This window comes from Epinephelus lanceolatus, chromosome 7, assembly GCF_041903045.1.
Source record: "Epinephelus lanceolatus isolate andai-2023 chromosome 7, ASM4190304v1, whole genome shotgun sequence".
In the NCBI taxonomy this organism is placed as follows: Eukaryota; Metazoa; Chordata; class Actinopteri; order Perciformes; family Serranidae; genus Epinephelus; species Epinephelus lanceolatus.
The window spans coordinates 13,738,110-13,758,449 of record NC_135740.1 but is presented as its reverse complement, the minus strand read 5'-3'; the positions used below and the strand labels follow the sequence as shown (position 1 = coordinate 13,758,449).

General features: G+C 42.4%; 1 protein-coding gene across 2 annotated transcripts in view; it reads left to right on the top strand.

Moving 5' to 3' along the window:
* The first annotated feature begins 1,511 nt into the window (after positions 1–1,511).
* The window catches only part of psd2 (pleckstrin and Sec7 domain containing 2), a 47,407-nt gene continuing 28,578 nt past the window's right edge, over positions 1,512–20,340 (top strand). For both annotated transcript variants that reach the window (XM_033633605.2, XM_033633604.2), the window contains exons 1-3: positions 1,512–2,276; positions 12,173–12,742; positions 13,842–14,612. In XM_033633605.2, the coding sequence (XP_033489496.1) occupies positions 12,258–12,742; positions 13,842–14,612 (1,256 nt within the window). In that variant the 5' untranslated portion in view covers positions 1,512–2,276; positions 12,173–12,257. The remainder of the gene's footprint in view (positions 2,277–12,172; positions 12,743–13,841; positions 14,613–20,340) is intronic.

Genomic DNA, 20,340 nt, shown 5'->3' with positions numbered 1-20,340 from the left:
ACGTGAAAGTCTTTTACGCTAGTTTCAACCACAGACCTTATTTCAGGCATCTAACCAAAAACCCGTTCAAATTTTTCAAATTTTCATCGGCTTATCCGAGGCCGGTTGCAGGGGGCAGCAGGCCGAGCAAAGCACCCCAGTCATCCCTCTCCCCAGCAACACTTTCCAGCTCCTCCTGGGGGACCCCAAAGCGTTTCTAGGTCAGATGAGATATGTAATCCCTCCAGCGTGTTCTGAGTCTGCCCCGGGCCTCCTACCGAAACACCTCCAGCAGGAGGCACCTAGGAATCATCCTGATTATATGCCCGAACTACCTCAACTAACCCCTTTCATCGCGAAGGAACAGCGGCTCTACTCCGAGCTCCCTCCGGATGTCCAAGCTCCTCACCCTATCTCTAAGGCTGAGCCCAGCCACCCCATGGAGAAAACTCATTTAGCCGCTTGTGTCTGCAATCGAGAGAGATCGAGTGCAAAAATGCTGACTGATTTCATGATTTTAGGACGAATTCCTGCACCACTCTGTATGTAATATTTTTTAAACAAGCTGAGATTATAGAACACCTAAATATCCAAACATCATTTGTGAAAAACATGACAGTTGCCAAGGGGTAAAAAGAGCCTGTTGAGCCTACATCCTTGTCTTCATCATTCTAAAACTAACACACAACAGATGTTGAAGATGACTAATTTTCACTCCTGCCACAAAAATGGTCTGACGTTTCTATTTTTAAGTTAAACAGCATTATTAAACTTGAAACACATTTTTGTAAGATGCTAGAGTAGAGTTCACAGAACAACGAGGAGCTGACAAATCTGCTACATTTAAATCCATGCCATAATAATCTAGGCCTCCAACAATGCCACGGTGGATATGATCTTCAATAGTCTCGATGGAATATAAGGCCAACAAAAGAACATTTATTCAATTATATTAGATTTCTTTAGGGAACAGGATGGATTCAGGGCTTTTGAGAATACATTCAGGGCTATAGCCCTAGAAGCCACCACTTGCTCTGCTGCTGACTGTAATTACAGTATATATATAGGGTAATCTTTAATTCCTAGAACACCAACATCACAGGCAACAATAACCAGAGGTCAAAGGTCAGGTCCATATTGTTGTTGTTACAATAAAACAGAACTATAACATGTGAAATGTAACACAAATATTTCAAACTGATTGTATAGGGTCTGTATCGTGCTAGTAAATATGAGTTGTCTATCATTTGTATGGGACATTGCTTACACAACATGATTAAAGCTTGCTTGGGCATTGTTAGATTTTAATTTGTTTTATTGAGTAGTATTGACTGTTTCATGGGTCATGTTTTCCCTCACAGACATCAGATTCCTATCTAAACCAAACTGCAGCATGACCAATGCTACATCCTGGGTATGACAGCTGCAGGACTTTAGACCTTGGACAGCACTATTTGACCGTCTGTAAATAATCAGCATGGTGTGTTTTTCTGGTCAATTCCCAGACTTTCCCCCCAAAAACATGTGTTCCCAATGCTTGTGTCGGCGAAATAGGCTTAATAGATGCCATTACCCAACCCCATTCTTCTGGGAACATCCTGGAACCCTCCCAAGGTCCTTTGGGTATCCCTGGACCTCAGTCAGTGGGAACCACTTGACACCCTTTGCGTACTCTGCATCCACAGCTCCTGTGTTGAACTTTAAGCCTAACCTGTTTTAATTTAATACATTCTAGGTCTGGGCCGTTATATAAGCTGTGGTCAGAGAGGAGAAGGACTTGTGTCAACACAACTGTCAGCGCTAATCTTCACTGCAGGCTATAGTGTCTGATATCAACAGGCCCTCGAGACACGTCCCGTTCACACCGCGCGGTAACCACGGGAGAGTGATGGTGCTCCCGAGCAGTCCTAGGAGCGGAATTACAATTGCTCAGCTGCCATTCAAACACACAGAGGCTCCACGGAGAGGAGGAGACGGAGAGGACGCCTCCGTGCATCCATCCATTCATCAATCCGCTCAGTAGTCGCTCTCCGCCGCCTGGACCTCCCGCGAGCCCCTACCAGCCTGAGCGGAGGCGCGAGACAACACCACGAGCTTCGGCGGCGGCGGCGGCCGTGAACAACGGTCGCACGCGCATACCGGTGAGAGGGGGGCAGCTGGGAAGGACGCTCAGCGTGGAGAGAAAAGAGAGCCCGTCTGTCAGTGTTATTCCCCGGTGTGGATGTGGAGAGACAGAGGGAGGGAGAGGACCACCGCTAAACTCTGCTTTACAGCCCCAGACTGAACGCATTTTACCGGTGAGTAAAGAAACGTTATACCGGACATGTTTAAAGTGTTGTAATTTTGAAGCTAGCTGCGCCGTGTTAGCGCTAAAAAACCTCTGTTTGGCCGGCAGTTATAACGTAACCCATGCTGAGATATAATGTAGCCTGTTTCAGTTTGTGAGCGAGAGGAGCTAAAGGGTTTCTCATGGAGGCTGCGTGGAGGTTTCACGTCCTGTTTTTCTTGCTAATCTGTGACCAAAAAATGCACACACAGCCGGTGCGAGCAGGCTTTAGGACAGCAGTGTTTGTGGAGCTAATATAGGCTGAAAGATATGCACCGTGCGGGCCGTGGGATTTTATGGAGGTGTGTGTGTCTGTTTTCTCTCTCTTCTTCTCCCCCTCGAGAAGAGAAAGAGAAAAGCGTTTCCTTTCCGCTTTTAGGAGGACAAGTCGATCTTGAAACGCGACCAAGGTCTATTTTGGAGGAAAAGAAAGACACCGGCCTCAATTGAGCTTGAACCGTGTCTCCCAGCCATCCTGTTGTCATGGTTACTGGCTCGAGGAGGCTGGGAGAACATGGCTGTCTCGCGCTGTGCTCTCTCCCTCTCTCTCCCTCTCTCTTTCGCGCGCGCGCGCACACACACACACACACACACACACACACACACACACACACACACATACACACACGCACACACACACACACACACACACACACACACAGGGGGAGACAATAAGCCCTGTCTTATCTGGTGTTTGTTTATGTCTTTTAAGTGTATAGGGAGACACTTTGGAAAGCGAGCCAGGCACATAGTAACCCCCCTTATACATTTAAAGGCTATCCTATTATCCTATGCACATTTTAAAGCCCCCATAGGAATTATATACAGACAACCGATGAGAAATACAAAACCACACGATCACTATAAACCCAACATAGCCCCACGGCCTATATATAGCAGTCTTATAGAAATATAGTGATCTTTTTGCAGTGGAAGATAGAGCTTCTGGCCCATATCTTTTCCCCTACAGGATGTGGGTGGCTTCTTTTAAACAGGTGTTTGATAGCAGGTTATTTTTCATCCCCCAAGCACAGTCACTATTATCTTAATTATAGACATTTACATGTCTAGTCTAGATCCATTGTAATGCATTCCCCCAATATAACGGTGGGTTCTCCCAGGCAAGTGTGCAGCTCTTTCCAATGTAATCATCTTGAACTCAAGGTGTCAGACATCCAGACACACCAGCAGCAGCAGCAGCAGCAGCAGCAGACCAAATTGTTCATCTCTTCATCTCTCACTTTCTTTCTCTCCCTTTCTTTGTTAATTACTTGATTGACACAATGGGTCATCGGGAGCAACAAACCACTTTAGGATGCTGCATTTATAAAATCTTTCAAACCGTGTCTGAGAAAGAGAACATGCAGTTTTGCAAATCATGCTAATGCCAGAAAGGGCATGTTGTGCGTGTGTGTGTGTGTGTGCATACGCTAAAGAGTGAATTTGCATGATAAAATGGAAGTGCCCAGGGAAAAACAAGATAAATCACCACATTACTGCAAGCATGTATTTAGATATAAATGTTTAGAGTGACAAAGTACGAGTGGATGGTTGACCTTTATGGCACAGAAGTGACATATTGGGGTGATTTGAGAGCTGGCTGACTGTTACGCTCTAGTAGGCTGGTGTGGCTAGTTGGAGGCTTTGTGGTCATAATGGTGTGACTTGTAGGCAGGCGAGCAGGCTAGGAAAACACCCTGGACTAATTCCAATTTCAGATTTTCCTGTTTTCCTGTCTCAGGATAAAGACCAGGAAATGATTATTCTTCCTCCCTGTCTGCATCTGTGCTTACACCACAACAGCATTTTCGAAAGGTGACTCTATCTCTGTACCATGTGTGTATGTGTGTGTGTGTGTGTGTGCATGTGTGTGTGTGTGTGTGTGTGTTTGTGTGTGTGTGTCTTGGCTGCAGTGCCAGTGCTGCAGCGAGCATGTGTATCATGAACAGGGTCAGTAGGTCATTTATAGTGTGAGACTGCAGTGTTTTTTCTGAGCGTAGACTAATGAAGAGAGGAGGAGGGAAGTCTTAGTATTCAGATGTGATTAGCATCCATCAGTTTCAGCTGATAGCCTCATAAATTCATTTTGGTTACTAATTAAACTCTCTCTGAAAAGTATTTAGAGGGGTTGTCTTGGTTGTTAAGGTGCCTATTATGATATCATTGGCTATTTAACACTGTTGTAGTTTTGTATGTCTGTGTGAGCTTATAATTTATCAGTCAGTGACATAATTTTACATTTAGGAAGATGAGATAATCCACACAATGTCAATGACTGCAGTGAAGCACCAACACTCTGTCCCTCACACCACTTGTGAATACTGGTGGTGCTTTTCAGTAAGAAACCCTCATGGTGGCACGCAGCACAAACAAAAGAACTGCACAAATGTTTTTTTTGTCTAAAATGAATGCGGGCAGCTCTACAAACGTAATGAGGTCAGACAAGTTAAAAGTGGTCAATTGGCCGACTGTTCCACCACTTAACTCAGTAAAGACTGGTGCAGTGATGCCCAACACAAGTGTCTGCAGGCAGAGTGCTCTCAAAATGATTTACCAGCAAAACAGAGCTATAGATAGATAGATAGATAGATAGATAGATAGATAGAGAGGTAGAGATCAAGGATTAAGGGGATTTAAGGATTTTACGCAGAACACTAGTCTCTATAATATAATGTTAAGGCTGCAATTTAATCAATTCATATTGCAATATTGCATTGTCAAATCATATGGCGTCAGAAAACCTGCAACATGATTTTCTTCCACATTGTGTAGCTCTATTATTTGTCAAACTCTCAGGGAATCCTGGCTAATCCTCTCCACTGCACCATGTTACATTCAGTCACTGCCAATAACATCTGGTCATGGTGCAGCTCTACTTGAAGAGGGAAGGCGTTAAGTGCCTGCTTAAAGACAGAAAAGTATCCCGTTATCATCAGGGGTTGGTAACTAATAAGGCTGCTCTGATTGATTGGGCACCAGTCGTTTTTGGGACCTTTTTCTTCCAAATAGTTTGATCTGTGGTCTCTATTTTATTTTTTTATGCCTGTGTTGGACAGGACAGATAAAGTGTGAAAGGGGGAGAGAGGGGATGACATGCAGCAAGGGGCCATGGGCTTGAATCAAACCCGTGGCCACTGCGGCAAGGACATTGCCTGTACATGATTGGGTGCCCCTATCAGTGGTCTCTATTAAATCAGAGGAGCCAATCAGATGATGGGAAGCACACAAGACAATTTCTCCATGTGCTGCTGAAATAGTTTTACTGGTCTGGCAGTTCAGACTGCTATAAGGCTACCTCCACGCAAATACATTTGTTTTAAAACACATAACTATTGCTTTGTTAAAGCCTGACATCCACACCACTCCAGTGCATTTGCATCGCTAAAACTGAGACTTTTGAAACCACTGCCGACCCTGTTTTAGTTTGAAAGCTCCAGGATTGTGTTTTAGTTTGGATGTGCAGAAACAATGGTGCAGACACCCATGTTAGCCCATTGATGGAGTCTTATCAGTCTTAATATATTTGCTTTGCAACAATGCCCAATCTATGTTTTCCACCACCTTGACTGCCTTATACTCATATTACTTTCAGTGACAGTTGTGCTTCTTGTCGGTCCAAGTAAAGAAATTTCTGCTTTTACGTTTCGCTATTGCTGATCTTCCTTCGTAGTATTTTCTGCAACTAAGCAACCAGAGCAGACAATCTGCTTACTCTTAACACAGACATATGCATGGCCACTGTACGAAAATGGTCATGTGATAAACGTTTTCAGGTGTGTTAGTAAAGACAGAGATTATTTTTAAAACAGTGCTAAAGTGCTTGTGTGTATGGAAATCGTTTTCATTATAAATTATGTTTTAAAGTACTAGTGTGGTATTGGAGAGAGTGTAATAGGTTGCACATGTTGCCTGCCAATAAACAAACAGTTGTCAATTCATGATACTTTCTTATCTTTTAATTCTAATACTTAATATGCAGTTTTGTTAAGAATGGTTCAATAAATGAATAATACTACATCATAAATAGAGGGCTTCACATAGACCATGTGATTGGTGATCTGTATTGGCCAATGATGCTTGCAGAGATCAGTTATTGGCCCTAAAATTCCTGATCGGAGCACCCGTGTAATTACAGATTTTCTATGGAAAGCCTGGGTTTCAAACTGAAGGCATGGTTGACCATGCAGGCTTCTAACAATGTTGACAGAATGGGAAGAACAGGAATGGAAGTGTTCACACATTATTTCAAGATGGGTACTCTGACTGCTAGCCAACACTTTGTTGACATCCACAACAACACATTTCCTTACACCAAGTGACAGAAATATTGTAGCTGTCACAAATTCTCAATATCTAAGACTTAGAAGTAAAACTAAAACTTTAAAACTTTTTGACTCGCCTGCTCAGAGTAGTTGTCCAAAGGAACTCTGTAAATAAGGTTGGTACCATTATGGGAAGTGAAGGAGTGAACATTTACAGAGGAGAAGAAGTCAAGATATCTTGACCTCTGCTGCTTTGATTTTGACAATTCTTTTACACCCTGGCATTCTAAAGTGCCTGCGGTATGGAGAAAATCAAATATCACATTATTTTTGAGCAAATATCTCAATATTGATATTGTGACAATATTGTAGGGTTGTATTGGAGCTTTCACAAAATATTTACACAGTGAGATTTCTGATAAATAATGATCAGTAATGTGTGTATAATGAGTAAGTGGGTAAAGGCAAATAATATAACAGCTAGAACAGTGTTAAATGTTCAGGAAATTGCATCCTTTTACTGTAATGCAGGCTTTTAAACCAAAAAAAGACAACAATTACAATATCCAGAATCTAAGATGATATCTAGTCTCATATCACAATATTGATATGATATAGATATATGTCTCAACCTCAGTCAAGCCACAATTTTTTTTTTAAAGATATTTTTTTGGCGTTTTAGCCTCTAATTGATAGGACAGCTTAAGCGTGAAGGGGGGAGAGAGAGGCAAGGACATGCAGCAAAGGGCCACAGGCTGGAGTCGAACCCGGGCCGCTGCGGCAACAGCCTTGTACATGGGGCGCCTGCTCTATCCACTAAGCCACCAACACCCCAGTCAAGCCACAATTTGAAGTTGAATCATATAAAACTTTAGGACGCAATGCAGCAGCTGGGTCAGCTTCCTAAAAATTGCTCGCTCTGGAATAGTGTTTCCCTTATTTTTTTAAGCCTCCAGCCTGATTACCTCAGAAGTATTTCTTTGGCATCTTTCTGCCTATACAGACCAGTCATGCTTATCGTTGGAGAGTCCCAGCGGACTGCAGCTCTGTGTCTCAGGGATCAATAAATTACACCATGGTGCGTGTCTATGTGCGTGCAGTGTGGTGCATGTTTGTGTGTGTATCGGAGAGTGTGTGCGTATGTCTGAGTGAGACAGAAAGACAGGCAGAGAGATAGAGAGAGATATAAAAGGCACAAGAGACAGAGAAGAGCTATTTAATGATGACTTGGCCTTTTATCCAGCCTCATCCTCACTGGATTGGTTGGTTTATATGTCTGGATGGGCATGCTGTCAGATGTGGGATTGTGTGTCGTTCTCATGATTGGCAGATGGTCCGATCGCAATTAAAGGAAATTGATAAGGCTTTAGAGCCCCAGTGTTCTGCTGACAAAAGTGGAATGCAATAAGTCTCTCCTGATAGCCATTGTATACATATAGACACAAAGACTGACCCACACCTTTTCTCTATCATTGGCTGTGTTTTTCTCGATCTGTCTATGTGGGGTGTCAGAGCACGTCTTCTCTTCCTCCTCAGCAGCCAGATTCATAGCGCCGCTCACTTCCACAGTCTCTTTTTTTTTTTTTTTTTTTTGCTGGCTAAGACCCATTTACCTCAATCACTGAGAAATGAGAGGCTGAGAGAGAAAAGAGAGAGCGGAGTTAGACTGTGAGATAGCAGAAAACATAATGTAGAACAGATGAAGAAGAGAGAGTGGGAGAAAAACAGGACACTGGAGACACAAAGAGAGAGAGAGAGAATTCCCACTTTGCGTGTCTGGTTTCATAACTGTTCACTGTTTCCATTTATGGAGATGTGTCACTGTTTTGTTTGTATGTGTGTGAATTTAACTGTGTCTTAATATGTGCTAATGCATCTTTGTGTAACTGCATAAATGGATGCAAATTGTGCTTGTTTGCATATGCTCAGTACATACATATGTGTGAATGTGAGCTCCAATAGACTCAGATGAAAATTTGTTTCAAATATTCAGCACCTGAGTGTAGGATTATTCAAGCCTATAATAATAACTCTTTGATTATTCATGATAGATTTATTACCAGTGTTTGAGATGCACTGTACCGTCCTTAGTGTGTCATAATACAGTCAATAAATCATTTGCGATCCACACCATCAGGTGGCATGTGATTTATGGTTCTGCAGATGGAATACACTGACACAAACTGCCTGGTGTTAATAGATAATGCAGATGATTCCCACCCTCCTTCTCAAGCAAAAAAACCCAACAAAAAAACAGAAAGAAAGAATGAGTAGGCCAATCACTGATCACGTATGCAGAAAGAATTTGTTGGGGGATCAGTCAGAGCGTCCTTTGAGATCATCACACTTTCAACAGCAGTCAGAGTGAGAAGGATTAGACGACGCTGGCAGAGACACACTGTGCTTGGTTGTGAAAAAACACATATTTGCTGATGTTATACTGTTTTTTATGCCTCTTGTACTTCTCGGAGTGACAGAAGACATTTTTTCAAACTGTGAGATGTCTTATTCTTGGCTTTGAATGCTCCAACAATAACATTTGCCACAGGGATTGAGATTGAGAACTCAATTCTGCCGTTGCTTTTGGGTGACAACATAAAAGTCCTAAAAAAAGAGAGGTCTACTGTAATTAGGAGACAAGCTTGAAATAAGGGAGTAATTTGCCTGACTCTCTTGGTTCTGCATAATTTGCATCATCTTTTTGCAGCTGTGATGAAACATTTAGTGGGCCTGTGGTGTACTCGTGTTCAGGGGCTAAGCCAAAGCACTTGCAACATCATAGATACAAATTTGGCTCACATTCTAGCCCGCCACAAATCTTTCCTCTCTATCATGATCCCATTTGTTTTCTTCACAGTTTGATCAAAATAATGCAGAAATTCTAGAAATTTCCCAGAGAAACCACAGAGTTTATTTGGCAGGGTTCACTATGTTAATTTCAGCCTAACTAGGTCCTTACCTGTATCTGCATGCCATCAGGAAAGATTTGAATCCCAGCAAAAATGTTAACTGCAGCTGTGCTGTAAGTCCCTGCTAGCGATGATTCAGCAGAGCAGAGCTCTAATGTGGCTAAGGACTGTCTGTATCAGGCAGACAGGGCCGCTTCCTGGCTGCACTCTGCAACAGTATCACAATCCAAACATCTACTCCACCAATGCAGGTTCCTGCTTGATAAAATGTGCGAAATACACTTTAGCTTGACTGACGCCATATCAAAATGAAGTGTAATCATAACTACATACATACACACTTTATATAATATACCTTATTGCTGGATTATTGCAGAATTATTAGGGCTGGTTATATACTCAGCACTTCATTTTTTTTGTCTTTGCTTCATTCAATACTCATCATGTGAATGGAAGCATTTACTTGCGTAAAATGCCACAGACGCCACAGGCATGTTGTGCAGCCATACCTTTGAATGTTTTGGTGCCATCTCGGCATGCTGAACTGCCAACTCTGCCAATACTCTGCGGTCAACCTCACCATACCCCAAACTGCATTGTTTGTAGTTGCTGGGCCAGTTACATGTTGCATCAAATTGAAGAAAGCTTGCAGTGATTAGCTGCCTCAAAGGCATACAATTTTTTATTTTTTTTTTAGATCTGGGTACAGAAAGGACTGACCGCAGGTATTTGTTTGATAGAAGAAGTTTCAGTACCACTTTGCTCTGGGTTATTTCATATTTAAATACTTTAAATGTATCCAGTACCAATACCCAGCCCTAAGAATTACTGTGTTTTTTCATTACTAAGGGGAAAAATTTCATCCAGACATGGTATCATTATGATTATTACTATATATCACACAAAAGCCAGTTGAGACAAAGGAAATATGTAACAACCATAGACTGTATAAAAGAAGTGGATGTAGCCTCCAGGTCTGAAAAGTGAGGCCATGCTAATGACCAGCAGGGGGTGACGCCACTAGTTCCAAAACGAAGTCTGGTTGTACAGAAGTCCATGAGAAAATGACTTTTCAGTTGATTTATTACCTCAGTGAACATTTTCCTAATGAGTTTATGGTCTCAGTCACTAGTTTTAAGTTGTCAACATGATGTTCATTTTGTACATTATGGTCCACTGATAGTAAAATAGACAATAAAGCAGGGTATGATTTTGGGGCGTGGCTGCCTTGTGATTGAGTCACTGGCACGATGACCTGTCAGTCAGGATAGAGGCGCTGCAATGTGGACCCTCCCCAGCTCCACCCTCTCATTCTTGCTACAAAATATAAGATGACGACAGCCAAAATGCCAGACTGGAGGCTTCAAAAGGGTAGTCCACAAACAGATGGGTGGTGTCACAGTGGCTACGCCCACTTCTTTTATACAGTATGGTAACAACAGATCTAATAATTCTAAATTATTATTTATTATTTATTGGTTTGGGAAATCAGTGTCTTTATGTTAATAAGAACACCTTCATGATAGTGATACGTAGCACAATATGGCAAATGTATGTAAAATCAAATAGAAAATCCAGTTAATTGATTGAGAAGTTCATTTCGTGACCTTGGAAACAGCTTTTGGCAAAACTATCTCATCAGGAGGTCCATTAATAGCTTTTCTGGAGCTTTCAATCACCTCACACAGTCCACCTAAGTAGAAATAGTTTGCTCAGTTCTGAGCAGCGTGTGGACTCTTCATCCATGTTGGCTTAAAAGATGAGATTGGAGGTTTATTCCTGACCTTGAAGAGTGATATGATGACAAATACTTAGTGATTAATTGATTATCAAAGTGGTTGGGTGATCAATTTTATTTCAGCACTAATCGCATTCTTCACACAATTCATCAGATGTCATCAGGTTGTATCTAAAAGGAATTAATTTCATTTTATATACAGAAACCTCCATATTTTTCATAAAAAGAATAACATATCAGCCTGTCTTCATTCAAACGTAACTTGCTCTGCAGAGCCGTAATTAAGAGATGCTCATTAGCATTTGCCCTTGAGCCCCAGTTAGACAAGATGAAGACCTGCAGTATAGAGGTCTCTGCTGCTCAACCAACAGTGAAAGCGTGAGAGTAACAGAAGACTATTACAACACATGTTTGAATCTCAGGTTACTGTCATGCATTCACACAAAGCACAGTCACAGCAGGGATGGAAACAGATAGTTAGTTATTCAGCTGTGAAATCTCCACATAGACAGAGAGCGGATGAGCTGGCAGGATCATTCTGACAGGAATCAGTTGAGCTGTATTAAACAAATCTCTCTCCCTGCCTGCCTGCCTGCCTGTCTGTATCCCTCTGCTTTCTACTTTATCTACCTTTTCCTGCCCTCCTTTCAGAGCTGTTTTGGGATCATCTGGTGCAGAGGACAAAGTGTTCCAGACATATGCATCTCTCTCGCTCTCTAACACACACATTTACACATGGAAACACACTGCAACACACACATACACAGCTGTTCTTTTTTTGAAGGTGACCTCTGTGACTTGTAATTAAGACTAGAAATAATCAAATGACTGTATCAGTATCTGCCGTAGTTATTATAGTCATTTTATAACACTGCCTTCTCCTCCTCCTCATTTTCACTTGGTACTTTGTCTTCATTTCATGCTTATTTTCCTCTTGCCTCTTTCTTTTTCTCCACAGAGGGTCCCCCCTGGTTGCTGATCTGAAGCTCTGGTCCTCATCTCGTGCTGGAGTAGACAGCCACCCCCCCTCAGTGAAGAGCACCATGACCCAGGAGGGGCAGGCTCTGCCCTCTCCCACCCCACCAGAGAGCCCAGTGGAGCCCAATACAGCAACCACCACCAGCACCACCGCCGACCCACCCACAGAGACACACAGCCAGGCAGAGCAGGACAAGCAGGGGGCTGGGGCGAAGGACAAGAGAGAGGAGGGGAAACAACAAGAGGAGATCAGAGAGGGAGAGGAGGAGGCACGGGGGGAGACACACGGGGAAGGAAAAGGGAAGGAAGAAGTAAAAGATGAGGGAGGAGAGGGCGAGTTGAAAGAGGAGAGGGTACAGACAGATGGAGGGGCGGAGGGAGAGAGGGAAGGGACGGTAGGGGAAGCATGTATAAATGTGGAGGTAACGGAGGAGGAGGAGGCATCACATGAGGTGGAGGGGATGAAAGAAGAAGAGGAGGGGAAGGAAGATGAAGAGATGCAACTGTCTACAGCGGAGGAGGAGGCAACTCACCCTCAACAAGCTGGGCGGTTGGTTCACTAAATCATCTTTACTGTTGCGCTCTATCAAAATATATATCGCTGTAGGGTGTGAAAATCCTGTGAGTACATCGTTGACCTTTGGGTGTCAAAGTATGATATAGAATTTAACTTTCATCATTTTTATTGTGTGTTCACGTGAGAAGTATCATATGATAAGTTCATCAACAATTTATTAGTGTCCTTCTTGGTAAGCAGACACACACACACACACACACGCACACACACACACACACACACACACGGCTTCCTTAAGGCTTTCTTATAGTGACCTAAGACTTTTGTGGTTAGGCAGACCGTGTTTATGTTTCATGTATCATAATAGAGTGCCACTTTTCAACGCTGAATGTTTTTAATGGCAAATTGTTTTCTCAGTGTGGTTCTTTGGTACATAATTAACCTCATTTGCATTTTACAAAATGAACAGGCAAAAAGCCTCAAACTAAATGAGCTGAAAGGAAAACAAACACAGAAGGGAAATGGTCTAATTTCCCTAAGAGCCGGAGGACACAGTAAACCAATTTTAAACCAGCAGAGATAGTGAAGGGTTGTAGGTGAACAGTTCAAAATGTGGCAGAAAAACACGTCTGTTAATTAGTGCTCTGCTGTGAGAGAAAATGTAGATACAATAAAATACATAATAATAAATAACAAAATGACACATTACAGTTAAAGTATAAGTAAATTAAGCTGTTGCACTTTGATTTAACTAATTTTATGAGTAATTTCTCTCCATCAGCAGCAAACACAAAGGACTACAATAGATTCATATCCTCACAAATAAAAGGGATGAAATAGTGGAGGTTTGACAGACCAGGGGAGATGAGGTTCCAGCTATTCACAAAGTAGCAAATTGGACAGTGCTTTTTCATCTTTCATCTTGCTTCAATTGTCAGTGTGGCTATTCAAGCTGAAATATTTGCCCATTGTGCGCACTTCTCCTGAATGAAGAATGATTTCAGCAATGAATATGAATGATCTGCTTTGCATGTGTGCCAATCTCGACAAAGAAACTGCCGTGTTTGAGTCATATGCTGAAGATAATTTCACACTTTCCTTTTTCTTTTCTCTTCTCTGCACATTGAAACAGACTGGCAAATGGCATAGGTGGGAATGAAGATGATGATGAAGCAGGCGAAGAGGACGAAGGCGGAGATGAGGGCGAGACTCACACACACTTGGACACTTTCAGCTCTAACTTTGAGACTACTGTAGAACAGGCCGACACAGAGGTGGAGGAGGAGGAGGAGGAGGAGGAAGAGGTCCAGAAAGAGGGAGATGGGAGAGAAAACCAGGACAGTTTCAGCTCGGTGTTTGAGCAGATTGTTGAGCAGGTGGATGTTCAGGAGGAGGAAGAGGATGAGGAGGAGGAGAGGGAGTTGGAGGAGGAGAGGGACAAGGGTAGGGTGGACAACAAAGACGGCTTCAGCTCCACCTTCGAACGCATCGTAGAGTCTGCCCTGCTGAGGGGTGGGACCTGCTACAGCAGCCTGGACTCTCTGGACGTCCTGTCGCTCACAGATGAGACGGACAGCTGCGTCAGCTTTGAGGCGCCACTGACGCCGCTCATCCAACAGAGGGCACTGTTACAGGGTCCTGAACCTCTGGAGCTGGAACTGGCAACTGTTCAGGAGCAAGAAGGGGCTGAGGCTGGACCAGACTCCCCAGGTGATCTCACAACTGGGGAGAGCGCTGTCCGTGGAGCTGCAGCTGTGGGTGGAAGCCCACTGAGGACCACCATACCAGGGAGCAGGTCAGAGTTTGTGCTGAGCCAGCCCGGACGCTGGGCCATCCCGAATGGATACCACACAGACTCCCAGGGAGCCATAGAGGGTTGTGGAGCCATGATCAACTCTGTCAGGTAAAGAGGCCAGTTTAAGGTCATTTAACCCCAATGTTTATGTATTTATTTACAGTATCATTAGAATGTGAAGTTTTGTTTGAAGATAAATTAGTCAATCCTGTTGAAAACTAGTTCAGTTTATGTGCTTCATTTCAGCCCTTTATTCTGTATCTTTAGGTTGGATCCATCAGGGGTGAGAGGGGGTATTCTTAATGTAAAATCCTACACATAGGGGCTTTAAAGTGTAACTTCAAAAATGTAACAATATTACCATTTTCCAGCTCTCAGATGCAGTTTTTATTCCATGGCCGGAGGGATTATGTTTTCAGGTTGTCCATCCGTACATTCCACTCCCGTGAACACAATATCTCAAGAACACCTCAAGGGAGTTTCCTCAAATTTGGCACAAATGTTCTCTTGGATTCAAGGATGAACTGAGGTCAAGGTCACTGTGACCTCGCAAAACATGTTTATGGCCATAACTGAAGAATTCATATGATAAATGACACAATTTCACACAAATGTTTAATAGGACAAAATGATGAAGTGATGACACTTTATATCCAAAGGTCAAAGGTCATCTTCACTGGGACATCATAATGATCTGCTAAAACACATTTCTGGCCATTATTCAACATCATATATCAGGAACAGAAGAGGAGAGATTTGGTCAGATACTGAATTGGTGACACTAATCTTGGGTGCCTACATTGGAGGTGTTTTAGTTATATAGATCTTCTGTGCTGCCGAGTTGAAGATGTGTGTGAAGCATCCATGTTTTAGAACGTGTCGCTTCTTTGTAGCAACATCCATATTTAAAGTATTGTCTACTGTCATGGCTACATATGAGTCTGGACAGACATGGATATAAATAGCAACTTGACTGGTTGGCAGAGACATACAACCATGATTTGGCAATTCTAGTTTATACTTAGACAGATATTGTGATACAGATATTAGACAGAGTGCAATTGGGATGTTTACTCTTTCAGTTTTGTTCAGTTAATAACATGCAGCTTTTGCTTCAAGCTTCATTCTTCAAATCTGGCTGAAGTTTTATGTGATTATAACAGCTAACACCCACTGTACATCTTTCTGTTGGTCATTAAGAAAAATTTAACCGCACAGGCTATTTCACAATGGCACAGCAACAACTGCTCCACCATAATTAAACTGTCCTTGACGCAGGAACATGACGCACACACAGCCTTAGTGTGGCCTTGCTTTTGAACTACCATAGCAAATAGGTTTTTTTACGTTTTGGATGTTTAACACAGACGGATACATTTTTAAATGACTGATGACAGATTCCAGTGTGTGCTCTGCTGCAGCCAGGCAGTGAAAGTTTTGTGTAGATACACTGGTGTCCCTAAGTGTAATTAATGTCATATGCTGTGACCTTGGCTTAACCAGCAGGTGGTGTGAGCATGGTGAGACCCAGCTGTGGGCCCTCAGAGAGGGGGTAGGGTGGATGGTTGGGGGTGAATGTGGGGGTCTGGTGGTTCAAACGGAAGTGATTTGTCTGTGCATATAAACTCGGTTGGCAGGCAAATCCTTACCAGTCTACCTAACCAACCAACAAAAAAAACCTATGCTCATGTTACTCGTCTTAAAAATCCTTCATGTCTTTGCAGAAGGAGAATGGAAGCTGGTACTGTACATGGTTGGATAGCTTTGTGCACTTTAGCGTGAACGTTACACTCGCACAACAGGGTTGAACAGCTACAAGCAAACAAAAAGGCAGTGCTGGAAAAAAAAATTCAAAGATGCATTCGGAGAGCTTTTACATTTTTATGCAGTCAGTGCAGCTGTTTAAGCAGTATTGTTGCATTTTAAATGAAACAGCTCCTTCCCCTGTTGATAGTGACTAAGATCCTGGTAAATCCAGACAGCAAGTTCACGGAGCAGACCTGCAGACTATTTGCCTTATGCAACCATTTTGCTTAAAGCGTACTAGCACAGTAGGGAGAGATAACCTCAGTGCTGCAAAATTACACAAGGTTTATGCATGACAAAAGACCTTCTTTGAATGGAAACAGAATTTGCAGCATGAGTGCGGTGGGCTGTTTTGGGAGATTAACCCTTGAAATTTATACAGCAGTGTGGAAATACGATACAGGGTGCCTGTCGGTATAATGAATCACTTAGATGAACAGAACAGCAGGAGTATCCTTCTCCTCGCCTCAGATAGCCAACTGATATTTATGACAATGCTGAGACTTTATACATTCATGGTCTCTGACTCATCCGTTCTGTCCGTCATTTGCATTGCCCCCTAGGAATTGTGGGGAATACAGCAACAGCTGACAGTACTTTCTTACATTTAATTACCTTAATAGCACTAAAGAGGGTTGAGGAAGACAGCGCAGAGCCTCTGAAGGGGGAGGTGGTAACAGGAACCATCTGGGAAAAGCCATGTAACCTGAACTACATCTATAGGTCGGTCTGGCCGGCCTGTAGAAAATCCCTGTGACTTGTTCTCCCCCTACACAGTTTCACTTACAAACCTACTGGAATTTCAAATAGATGCACAGACCTCTGACATTATCAGCTCAACTAACTGATGGGATTTGTTCACAGACTCTGCTGATGCTTCAACAGCTCAGTATGAGTTATAGGATGAACTGAGGATTTAAGATGTCGGCTCTCTTTCTCTTACTCTTCTCTCTCTCCTCGTCTGCAGATGTTGTCCTTTAAACACGGTCTTGCTTCCTGACCACCAGCGCCTAACTGAATGAGCTATTGTTTATGTCATGACATCATCGTCTTCAGCTTTCCTCTGCCCAGCAGGGTCTAAGAGTGAATGTGTGTGTGTGTGTGTGTATAAGTGACTGATTATTGCTCTATGCTAGCCAGCTTGCCAGACATTTGAGCACTTAAATCTAGAGTGGATACATCTGCTAGTCAGTCTTAAAGGGATATTTTAAGTTTTGAAGACACTTGCAGTATCCAGTTTATCATGAACTAGAAGTCCTTGATGTCCATTCAACTTTTGTTTTTTTTTTAAGGATATTAAAAGGGAGGAGTTACAAGCATTCAGTGCAAGTCAGTGGAGGTAAAAGCCATTTCTCTGAAATCACAGTGAGCGCAGTGAAAGTTTTGTTTTGTTGTAATATTCTGTAGAGGGAGCATGAATAATTTTAAAATAATTGCTTTTCAGCTGAATTGAATTGTGAAGTAGCATAGCCAAAAATGAAAACATCACAGAGTCAGTGTTTTTTATGGACTCTGAGAACACATGGCTTAAATGAAAATATAGACAGGCCATTATAATTTCTAAATAAATATCTTTTTATGATTCACAACGTCAAAGCAAAACAGTTATTAATACAAGCTAATAAGGTACATACATTATCTCATCCATTTCAACATATATTTCCCTGTTTCATTTCTTCTTCTTCTCTCCTTCGCTCACTTCATCTTTGTTTGCGCCATCTCATCTTCAGCCTCAGTATTCATTTCTCTCTTTTATTCTCCTTATCTCACTTTATCTCAGCCCCCCCCCTGCCATCCACCTCCTTTCTTCTTTGCATCACCTCCTCTTCCATTTCCCCTACAGTGCTCTCCTGCTGCTGTGTCTTATCTTCTTTTCCTTTCCTCTCTCTACCTCCATTCTTCCCGGTGGGTAGCCACAGAATTGGCACAGTTACGCATTTTGGCACTTCAGGCATCATGGGTAACTAGTCGTTTTCACTGCAGGACAGAGCAGCTGCAAAGCAATGGATAAAAATGGCAAGTTAATCAGTCAGTCACTCAACCTGGCAGACATTTAGTTGTTTTATGGGTCAGTCAGTGCATGTGTTTGCCTGTCATCCAGATTTTCTGTTTGCTAGTAGATAGAACCACTCGTATCATATCCCTATTCACATACTACAGAACACAGCCAGACTAGTGATAAGAAAACAACAGCCATGCCAGCAGATTTATGAGGCAGAACTTACTCATAGTGGTGCTTTTAGGTATATGCTAACTTTGGCATGCTCACAATGACAGTGTTTAGTAACAATGCGTGTTAATGTTTTAGCATGTTAGAATGCTAACATTAACTAATTAGCTCTAAACAGAAAGTACAGTTGATGTGGATGGGAAAGTTATTCATTTTGGCAATATTTAGTCATAAAAAATGAAGTATTGGACAAAAATTGACCTTATGATGGCGCTTGAGGTAAGTCAGATGATCCCCAAAGTCATTTGGATTTATCATCTGGTAGTCATAAGTAACAACGCAAAATCCCATGGCAATTCACTGAGTAGTCGCTGAGCTATTTCAGCCTGGATCAAAGTGGGGGACCAAAACACTGACATCGTTATCTCCAGAGTCACATTGCTAGCATGGTTAAGTCCAGTCTTTTACAGGATATATAGGGGTCTATGAACAAAGATGTTTTGCTTGCAAGGCACACATCTCTGAACATGGCCACACAGCGTGAGTGTTTGTTATTACTGGTGACAGAGAGTGTATGTAAATGACGGAACAGCGGAACAGACAAAGAGTAGTGTGTCTTTTTCAGTAAAACATTGGCATGCAGCATTAAGCAGTTGGATCAACATATGTGTCTCACATTGCTGCAGAGACTGTTAGTGAGTCATGAATCAGTTTTACACATGTCTAACATGCCCTTCATGAATGCAGCTGAAATACTAATACTCCATGCCTCACCGCAGCTATTCTTACTCTTAATGTGATTCTGTTTTACAGATGTTTTAGCTGTATAAACAGCTGTCACCATGCAGTGCATCAGTGAAAAGAAACACAACTTATTGATTGATTTTCATCGAATCAAAACCTTCAAATTGTTTCAGACGACTTGCAAACTGGCGTCAGTTTTTCAACCACCCTAGTACAACAGACTCCGTCCAAAATTCAGGCTTCAACTTCCATAACAGACAGAGCTTTGATGACACCCCAGGCGAAGAGAAGAAATCTAATCTCACCTCAGCCAAACTCTCCCTGTAGATACTCTCCCTGCTACTGCTGATTATTCTGACATCAGTGGATAAAGGAAGTAAAGTAGGCAGCTGGCCACAGGGATATAGGAAACATTGGTAAGTATAGCAGATGTAGTAGACAAGCCATCCAACACATGGAAATAAGAAGGGAAGGGTTTCTTTTAAGCAGTCAGTGATAATGCTGTGCCAGTGTCGTAGTCAGTAAAACTGCTCGTTAGTTCTCAGGCTTTTCAGTCTTTACATTGTGTAGTTTGTCACCCTGTCAGTCAGTCACTCAGAGATTGATTGGATTAGACTGTCAGTCACATTTGGTCGTTTGATTAGTTAGTCAATCAATCTGTTACTTTAGCAGTTGTGTCCATCTGTGTCCTGTGGGAACCATGATGGAGGTTGGAGCTTAACCTTAATCCATAAAGGCTGCCGAAACCGCAGTGAAAACACTCTCTATCTGTCAAGCAGCTTACAACTGTACATAGCCAGCTAGATCTACACAGTGGAGCCAACTAGTTGAATGCTGCTTATGTGATAATGCAACCTGTGGTGCGGCATTCATGCACACTAACAAGCACACACAGAGAAACGCTTCAGTGAAAGGAGACGGACTGATATGGATATGGCACTTAAGACCATTATGCACAGTGTCACATCAAAGCACAAACTAATAATCAAAAGTATGCGTGTCTGTTCACTTATGCACACTTTATACTCATGTACATATGTGCAGTATCTCTGGCTGCATATTTGCATGCATGCATATGTTTCTATGTGTGTCCTGTTTGGCAAAACATGCTGTGAG